The sequence below is a fragment of the Myodes glareolus genome, chromosome 7, assembly GCF_982192425.1.
Source record: "Myodes glareolus chromosome 7, mMyoGla1.1, whole genome shotgun sequence".
NCBI lineage: Eukaryota > Metazoa > Chordata > Mammalia > Rodentia > Cricetidae > Myodes > Myodes glareolus.
In genome coordinates this window covers 66,009,136-66,018,759 of record NC_142032.1, presented here as the reverse complement: position 1 = coordinate 66,018,759, position 9,624 = coordinate 66,009,136, and the positions used below count along the sequence as shown (strand labels likewise).

The 9,624-nt window shown below is 48.8% G+C and overlaps 1 protein-coding gene across 1 annotated transcript in view; it reads right to left on the bottom strand.

The window, feature by feature from the left end:
* Positions 1–6,397: 6,397 nt before the first annotated feature.
* The window catches only part of Tcerg1l (transcription elongation regulator 1 like), a 189,685-nt gene continuing 186,458 nt past the window's right edge, over positions 6,398–9,624 (bottom strand). The window contains exon 12 of the mRNA XM_085693267.2: positions 6,398–7,278. Coding sequence (XP_085549393.2) covers positions 7,122–7,278 — 157 coding nt within the window. The 3' untranslated portion in view covers positions 6,398–7,121. The remainder of the gene's footprint in view (positions 7,279–9,624) is intronic.

The window sequence follows — 9,624 nt, the reverse complement described above, 5'->3', positions numbered from 1 at the left end:
GGAGTGACCAGTCACGGGAATGCCGGTCAAGTACCCGGAGACATAGCCGTTTACAGTAGCTGTAGCTTGTGCTCAACTATGGGGCCTGATAGGGGTGGGCAGAGGTCTACTTGCTGAGTGTCATTTTTCCTTCTCACAGGCTGGAGAACCAAACCATCCGAAGGTTCACTTTCCTCTCATCTACTGATGTTGTTTATCTGGGCTGTGATGCATAGTCTTCCCCTAGGCTGAAGCTGCCTCTTAAAAGACAGTTCCTCATGGAGCCTAAGAGACGTGTCCTCAAGCCAAAAGGACCTAGCCTAGTGGGATCACTCCAAAACTCTACTGATGAAAGAGGTCAAGATCTGACCCTCCCAGGGTCAGGGGGATGAGAAACGGGGGACATACCTGTCTTTGTGAGTATGTACGCCAGCTTGAGTGAGAGGAAGGGAAGGAGATGCTTAACTCTCCCCTCAGAAAAGCCCAGGGGCCCAGAAAGACTACAGCCCCTTGCCTTTCTTGGATCTTCAGTGAACTCGGATTACTTGATGACCACAAAGTCATGTTTCACATGTAACCTCAATCCAAGTTTTAGATAAATGTGTCTCGGGAAACAAAAGTGAGGCGGTTCAACAGCTTACAGCTTTTGTTACCAGGCCTGAGAACTTGAGTTCATTCCCCTGGACCCACATGGTGGAAGGAGAGAAAGGACTCCACAAGTTTCAACTGATGGCCACATGTGCACTGGATTAAATAAGTAAGTAAACAAATGACTCACATATCAACCAAGCGTTGACTGGCAAATGCCCCTCACCCAGGTGTCACGCTCCAGGCTCCTGCCTCTTGCCTTACTCAGTTTGGTTCACAGTCCTCAGTGGTGAGGTTCAGGCCTTGCTTGTTTCATAGGACTCTGGCTTGGGAACCAGAGTCCTTTAGGTATAAATTGCTTACAAATCTATTTGATTGCTAGTCTTTAATAAGCTAAGAAAATAAATAAAAACGGAAGAGTCAATGAATGGTTATGCCACGTGACACAGACCTGTAAAATTTCTGTAAGATATTTGTCTCCCATTCTGCTCTCCCAAGCAACTTGAACACTCTCATCCTTTGGCCCCCAACCTGACTATTGTCCCCTACCATGTCACCCAGTCCCCTCTCACTAGGTCTGCCTGCCCCAGCCCACCATCTGCACAGAGGGGCACCAAGGCAGCCCCACAAGGCGACTGTTCATTTTCCTGCGGCATTTTATGAACTACCTGGAGTCTCTGACCTAGGTCACAGTTTAATGCATGGTGGACAAAAAAAAAAATAGAAGCAAGGCAAAGCTTAAAGGTTTTGAAATAACATAAATGAGCAATGTTCTCCTGTTAAGGCATCCGTTTATGGCAGAGCATATGCTGAATGAGGCCAGAGCTCTTGGCAGACCAGAGTTAAGTAATGCGTCATTACTGCCCACACAGAGGCTGCTCGGACAATAGTCACCCAGCTTGGTCTGTCCTAGCTATATCTGTTAATGGCTCCTGAGCTCCCCTTCTGATCACCGTTACCCAAGTTCAGTGACCCCTCTTCCTGGGTGGTCACATAGGACATTCAGAATAAGTGCAGTAGGCCAAGGGTTGAGTTCCCTGAGGAACATCTGCACCAGACAGAAGGTTCTAGTATGACGAGGGAGGGATGAATCTCACCACCAGTGAGAAACTGAGAAATGTTGGGTGGAGATACAGAAAGGGCACCGTGGGTGGGGAAAAACTCACCAGCCTGGGCCAGAGCAGTGAGGTTAGGAGTGGGAACAAATTCCTTGGGAACACTGTAGGGAGGAGGACAGGGTGGTCAAAGGCACATGTGCACCGAGATCAGGGTGGCAGACATGACGCTGACCACAGCTGCTTTCTGAAGTTGCCCCAGCTGCCGCAGCGGGGCGAGAAGGTCTGCGTGCAGCAGTCAGAAACAGGGAGACTGGCTGGCCTCCCAACACACTCGTCCTCTGGGAAGATTCAGTGTCGGTTGGTGGACTGACTCAGGCAGAGGATGCATTATTTATGATTATTTATTATTTAACAGAGAGAGGTGACTGTGGAGCTCACCCTTTGTCACGTTTAGAATTACCATGACATTTAGAGTTATCCTGACACCTGGAGAACGTACAGGAAATGGTAAGGGGACCCTCTGCAGGAGCGTGCTGTCTTTCTGGAAGGCTTTAAACATCCACAGAGGATCCCAAAGAGTTAGGCACATCTGTATCCACGAAAGGAGGACGAGGCCTCGAATATCACTGACATGTGTATTCCCGTGGATTTATAGAGCGCACCCTTCCCTCCCTGGGTGCACATCTGATTACAGCTGAGCTCTTCTCCATCATAGACATGCCAAACGATCCACAGATGGGCATGAATACAGAGGAGCTGCTTCTAGTACCTCTCTATGACTTACAGAGTTTCTTAGAATCGCAGTCATATTTATGTGCACAAAAAAAAATGTTAGCTCCCACACATGTAGATACAGAACTGGGGCTGCAGCTGCTTTCTCGCGGGTCAGGGAGTCAGCTGCGTACTGTTGTCTTTGTGTTGTGTCCCCCACTGAGGCCATAAACACATGACCTTCTCCATGTCCTGTCAACACCAATTCAAATGCAACCATGTAGCCGCAAGTATGTGGCACCCACTGCCGCCTGAGACAATAACAGTTCTGGTGCCAGTGGTGACGGCACAGGTCAGGCCTGACAGCGAGCAGAGCAACAAAGCACCGTTGAGAAGGCTCAGTGGAGCATTGCTTACAGCAGAAATGGAACTGGAACTGGAACTGGAACTGAAAAAGTCAGGGATGGCAGAGTCCTCAGTGGACGAGGTACCGAAGGGGCAGGAACGATAACCTTCATCTCGCAGAGTCCCACTGTGTGACAGTTGCCTAGAGAGCTTTGATCAGGGTCTTCAGGTTGTGGGGAGATGCCACCAACGCCAAAGCTTTCTTCTTCTCTTCTTCCGCATCCATTCTGCTTCCACTGTTGCTAGACCCAGAAACCTCTAGGAGTGAAGCTGACAACATGGAAACTCCTCAAGCATGGGCATCAGAGAAGAGGCTAAAAGAGCAATCGGTGGGACAGATCACATGATAGGTCTGGCCTTCTCCTTTGGGGTATTCTCTGCCATTGATGATCCCAAACCTGTGGCCCCGACTCAGGGGAAAAAAAATCCAGTCAGAGACTGAATCTCACAGTAAAGCAAGGCCAACTCAGTCACCCACTAAAGTCACATGGCCGGCCTCCATGTGATAATAGGAGAAAGGGGGGAGGGGCATTAAGGCAAAATCATCTCTCATGACTCACTCCTAAAGACAAACAAAGGTAGTCGATACTCTGTTACCCTAGGCACCTCTGGTTGTCAGAGTTTGTTGACTTCCAGCTATCCAGTCAGTACTGAACACCAAGAATGGTGCTAAGGGCTCCTGGCAAACCCCACAGGTCTAGACACGCTTTGTCTGCAGTATGCCCTGATTGGGATGCTCATGTCTCAGTAATTAAAATGGCTCGTGCTGTTCCACAGTCACCACATTCTCTCCATTCTCCCTCAGTGCCAGGAGCTGCTGAGGGGCCAGGGAAACCCAAGAGCCATGGTGGCTTCTTCTACTCTGGCACAGTAGGCTCTTCAGACCCTCCATGTTCAGCAGTGACATTAAAATTCAATAGGCAGGTCAGGGGATGGAGATGAATGAAGGGCCACTTTCCTGCAGGCGCAGAGGCTGGACCATGCACAGGGACTTCATGGAAGGCAGCTCTGGGTGTGGGTAACTGGTGTGAGGCATGCATGTGTCCTGCAGGGCAGTAATAGCCCCACTGGGACCAGGACTCCAGAAGCCACTTCCAGGCACAGCAGAGTTGCACATCTGGTAGACAGGGTACACAGGATGTCAGTTAGTTGGGTGACCAAGAGCCCATTAAGGCAACTACTTTGCTGTTCAATAAATTCTTCAGGAAAGAAGGCCCTGGGCAGGATGGAGCTGTTCCTTCTCTATGGAGGGAAGTATGCAACTAAGGATAATGGTGATGATGAGGGTGTTCATGATGTAGAAATCATGATGAAAAATATCTGCATTTGAATAAATGTGAGGAGAAATTGCCTTCTGTAAGGAAGGCGACTCCTACTCACAGACTGCTAAATTATGGCTAAACACAGCCATGATGGACCGGGTGGCTTAGGCATGTGACTCCATGATCAAAGCCCTTCACTGTGTGCACCTGGCATTTGGGTCCCTCGAGCTCATAGACATAAGCATCTCACATTGTGTCCCATGCCAATTGTGGTTTGGGTGGAGTGTGGGCATGTCACCCAGGGTTCGTGTGTTGAAGCTTGGTTCCTCCATGTGACACTGTAGAGGTGTCACGGCTCCTTTAAGAGGAGACAATGCCCTGTGGGAAGTCATTAGGTAGTGGGAGCCAGGGTTTTGGAGTCCATATAGTTAGTTCTTGCTGGAGGACGGCTGGAGGACAGGATTGTTGACTTTGTTCCAGTCTCTGACTTTTTGTCTTTCAGTTTAATTTTCTCTTTCCCATACAATCCTGACATTGTAATTCTGTATACACTGAAACCTACAGGAAGAAGCCAGCATCATTGTTCCTTTCAAACTGTGAGCTAAGCAAACGTCTTTGCTTTACAAGTCACTCAGACTCGGGCATGTTGTGATAGCAACAGAACTCAGGCTGATATACCAACTTTCCTGAGATCTCTTCATCCCTGTTCTTCAATCTCATGCTCCCCAAATACTCAGCCAGCTTCATTAATCACGGTCCACATGCCAAAGGTTTCTTTCACAGAATAGATGGCACTGCTTGCAAAATTGTCACTTTCAGAAGCCCGAGGGTACACCCCCAATGGGACTTTACCTTCACCGTGGGCTCTGAGGCCTCCCCTGGAGAGCTATGATGGAGCCAGCACTGTAAGAGGCTTTCCCATCGATCTCACCTTGTACTTTCTTGCTGTCAGAAGATGACAAAGAGCCCCGCTGAAGCGGAGGTGTGGGTGCAGAGAGAGTGGTCCTCCTTAGAGGGACAAGTCCAGAGGTGCTCAGACCCAATCCTGTCGGCCCTTTCCAGTTTATATACCCTGTTCACGTGTTAAGCAAATCCCACACTATATGCTGGGTGGATAAGACACATTTAAGAACTCCATTCAGACCGTAGATTTGGTGTTCTGTGCTCGGGTTGCCAGTCGCACTGGCAAGTGAGAGCTCGGTGGTGTTTAAGTGACTACTACCCCATGTGGAAAAGAGAGATACTTTTCCAAATGCAGGGGCCCCGGAGCTCCCCTGACCCAAAATGAGCCCTGAAATCACTACTGCTTCTCTAGCCCCTGTCCTCAAAACTCAGAAGACAGCATCTCCTAGGGGTTGCAACATCTCCACCCTGACACCAGCTTAGGCAGATTGGAATAGAGTCTCCCCATTGAGTCAGAGATATGTGAGTGGCTCTCCCAGGCCCTGGGGTAAAATTTCAGCAAGTTCTGACCAGCATGACCACACATGGCTTATCTGATTCTCTTTAAGCCAGGCTTATACCCTCTCCAGGCAGGCAATACCACAGCCATGGCCGATAGGGAACGGCTATTCTGGTCACCTGCCAGGCTACCATTACCCAGTATTTCCTGAACATAGACCCCATGACCCTATGCACCTGTGGTATCTGCAATTCTTTCTTTTAAAAAGTCCCGTTCAAGTCACAGGGTGGTCTTCGGTCCTGGACGTCCACTGACGTGCCGACTTGGCACCAGGACCTGCAAAGCCTGTCTTCAACTGTAGGTCCTGAACCTCAGGAGGGTCCACGAGTCCCCTAGCAGAGAGGGCCGAAGGGTTGAAGGGCAGAGGTGTGAAAACCAGAGCTCACCATGTGGTGCATTCTGACATGTGTGAGCACTACAGGAAGGGAGCTAAGGAGGCTATTGGTGTTCAGTGTGAAGCAAAGGCAGCAAAGGCATCCTCTCGGAAGAGGGACTCCGTAGTCTTGAAGTTAATAACCTGGCATTCAACAATAGAAAGAACTAGTCTTCTGAGATTTTACCAGGCCTTGTTCCAGTCCTGGTGTCAGGGGGTCTGGGTCTGTCCCAGGCAGGTATAAGGAAATCAGAGGACTGTTCAGGCAGGTGTAGGGAGTCAGTCTGTCCATGCAGGTATAAGAGAATCAGGGTCTATCCAGGCAGGTATAAGAGAATTAGGGTCTATCCAGGCAGCTATAAGGGAATCAGGGTCTATCCAGGCAGGTATAAGGGAATCAGGACGGATCCTGGGCAGGTGTAAGGGTCAGAGTCTGTTCCTGTATCCTGACACAGCACGCCATGCACTTGCCTCCCTCTGGAATCTTTTGAATCCCAAAGTCTGCAGTCGACACACTTTTGCAGCCTAAAATGGTGATGGGAGTCTCAGCCAGAAAACATGCTGGTTTTAAAATATTTATTGATTAAAAAAAACTTTAAAATCTTATACAAAGATGATGAGAAAAATCTCATGCAAACTCTGGGCATACAATAAAAATAACTCAAATAGTAATATGATGATTTTGTACAAAATAATTCTTTTTAAGAAGGACCTCTAACAGCCGGCGTGGCTCCCTTCCGCTGGTCGGGACACACTTTCAGAGAAGCCGGTCACACTTAGCCACCTGCAGATGATCACGACCCACAAGGGTGTCAAATGTCTGGTTGTCACTGTGATGAATAAGGGGACCCATTTCTACTACTCAGGAAACAAGGGGCCTCGATCTAGGAACACCACGGGAGGCCTGCACAAAGGGGGTGACTCACAACACTCTCGGGGAAGTTCTAGACAGTCCTTCTGAGCGGAAGCAGCACCTCGAGATGATGACGAACATTTCCTGCTTCTTCATTGCCACAAACCCGCAGTGGGTTTATAATTTGTGTATATTACAAGTAATTTGCATAATTAAAACACTTAAGGACTCGACATCTCATGGCAATTAGAAATGCATCAAACTGGGAACAATGTACAAAAGAGGGAGCTTCAATATGAAACAGTAATTCTCTGAGAACATCCGGCACCCTGGCCGCCTGGGATGTGCAGAGCAGCCGGCCACCGCCACCTCCTGTCTCTCTCCTCATGCGCACACTCAGCTGCCCGTTGTCATATTGCGATGTGCAGACTCATCTCATTTTCCGGAGCCTGAGTCTGTTTTCCTTGTCCCGTTTCTTTAGAATAAGTATGAACTGGTTGAAAAAGTGCTCCTGATCCTTCCGCTTCTGAACAAGCCGAAACCTCTGATCCCGGCCATACTTCTCAGCAAACTCTTTAAATGTGGTCCTGAAAGATAAAGGGAGTTCTGAGACATCTTCCCAGAAAAGGAGGTGTGTTTTCCCTCAACAGGACAAACGAGCTCCCTGGGACAGGACTCCTGCAGGCCAACAGGCTGAGAGGGACTGGGTCCTGATTTCACTCCCGCGTACATCTTTGGCCTCAGGAGCCCTGTCTCGAATGTTATGGTAGTCATGCATGCCTCTGCTCTGTCTGCTCTCACTGAACTTCCTCCTACTACGGGACATCACACATACTTGTACTGTGTGACAAAGCCTCCCCCTCCCCTTCTCCTAGTAGGTACCCACTCTTCCTTGGGAGGAGCCCTGGTCTTCTTTGGGAAGCTAGTGTCCTCTAGAGACTCAGAGAGTGATGAAGCACTCTTTCTGGTCCCTTAACATGGAATGTAACTGAACCTTCCTGTCCTGGGGTAGAGACACTGCTATCTGCTTGGCTCTCTACTCTCTGCTGACACTGAGTATCAAACCATGGCCAGCAGGTAGGAAGTGTTTGGTTCTCCATGCAGCAAACATCCTGTCTCCAGATCAGGGATCCTCTGGGAAACCACAGAGGCCATCCCTACCTGATCAGTGCAGACGGATCTACCACCCATGCAAACTTAAGGTCTTCGGAGCTACCCCAGAACCTGGAGAGGCTGGGGTCCCAACCTGCCCAGCTCCAACATGGAGCTTCCAGGAGTGGCAGGTTCAGACTGGCCAAGAGCCCGGGATCTGGCATTAGTCAACCAGCCCTCCGCCCGGTCACAGCTGTTCTGTGTCTGTCACCCAGAGTCCCCACCACAGAGGATGGTTGACTGTGAACACCCAGTGTGCATAGAAAATCTCTCTTTGTTCAGGAAACCATTGCTTTCTTGCTCAATTGTCTTTATAGAGAAGTTTACATTTTCCTCCACATGTGTAATTATTGTTAAACTATTGCAGCTTTCAGTCTTTTGCACACAGAGCACAAGAACACATGGGTGTGGCTGTTAAAAGAACGGTCCTAGGACTTGGATCTGCATTGTCTTCGTTCCATCCTCACCCCGCTGCTAGCTCCCTGCTCTGCCCATCGGAAGCACTTGCTTAATGGGTTCTCTGAAAGGAAAGTGTCTTTCTCTGGCTTCCCTCTTCTTCACTTCCTCTTTCCCTCTCCATTCCCACGTCCCTGCTTCTTCCTCTAGTCGGGTAATAGCTGTGCTAGCCTCCCACTTTTGTTAAGGCCTCTTCCGGGTTGACAGGCCCACGATGCTCCCACCCAGACCACCTTTGCGGCATCTCTGCAGAGAAACATCGTGGAAGAGGAGGAGAATGACAGCTATATCTCAGCTATGTTGAGGGGTGGTGCTGGTTTTCTGCTGGGTCTGGGGAGTTTGGAAGGTTGTCAGAGAGATGGCCATACATCTGTGGCCACACTTAGATGGCACCAGCCTTCCCTGTGCTCCACAGGTATATCCGATCAGGGAGGAATGTATGCTAAGTTATCCAAGTACATGAGATTGGCCCCTTGCTGCCCTGGTCCCGCAGGTTCTCAGGAGGGACTTGAGATGGACCATCAGAGTCAGCGTGAACAGTAGCCAAGAGCACTAGAGGCCAGAGCAGCTACTGCTGAAAACACCCAAAAGAGCCTGGGCTAAGCCCACCCCAAGACTGACATGTCTACCTCTTAGGAGAACAAGGTGAGCGTGAGGGAAGAGAAAAGGGACATCCTAGAAGCAGATCTGGCTTCCTTAAAGGTTATAAACAGCTTTCTAATTATGAAAGTAATATATGCCCAGTGTGCATTAAAATATTTAAATATATTCTGCTGTGGCAGCCTTTTACTGTCTGTGTGTTTTCTACAAGTCACTCTGTATCCCTTAAACACACAACATTTACCTACAGCACAGCTGAAGAGGCAATCTAGTATTTAAATAAGAGTTTAAGCCCATTTGATTTCTCTTACCCATGTTCTGTGTGTGTCTGTATGATGTGTTGGGAATGTACTGTGTGATATTTATGTAATGAGGTATATGGTATGTGTTTGTGTGTAATGAGGAGATGGTGATTAGATGTGTTGTGTGTATATATTTGTTGTGGGCTGTGTGGGTGTGTGATGTGTGTGGTGGGATATGTGTGATGGGTATATGTATGTGTAGTGAGTTGTGTGGATGCTATTGTAAGATGTAGGGCACATGTTGAGTGTGCTACGTGTATATGTGTGCTATGGGGTATGGTGTGTGTGTTTGTGGTGTGTGTAACACGTGAGGTGTGTGTATAATGTGTGCAATGGGTGTGTATGTGTGAGTTGTACGTGAGATTTTTCTCCAATAAGTACGCCCTATGTCCCGTCTATCTTCAGGACACATTGTGGGGTTTC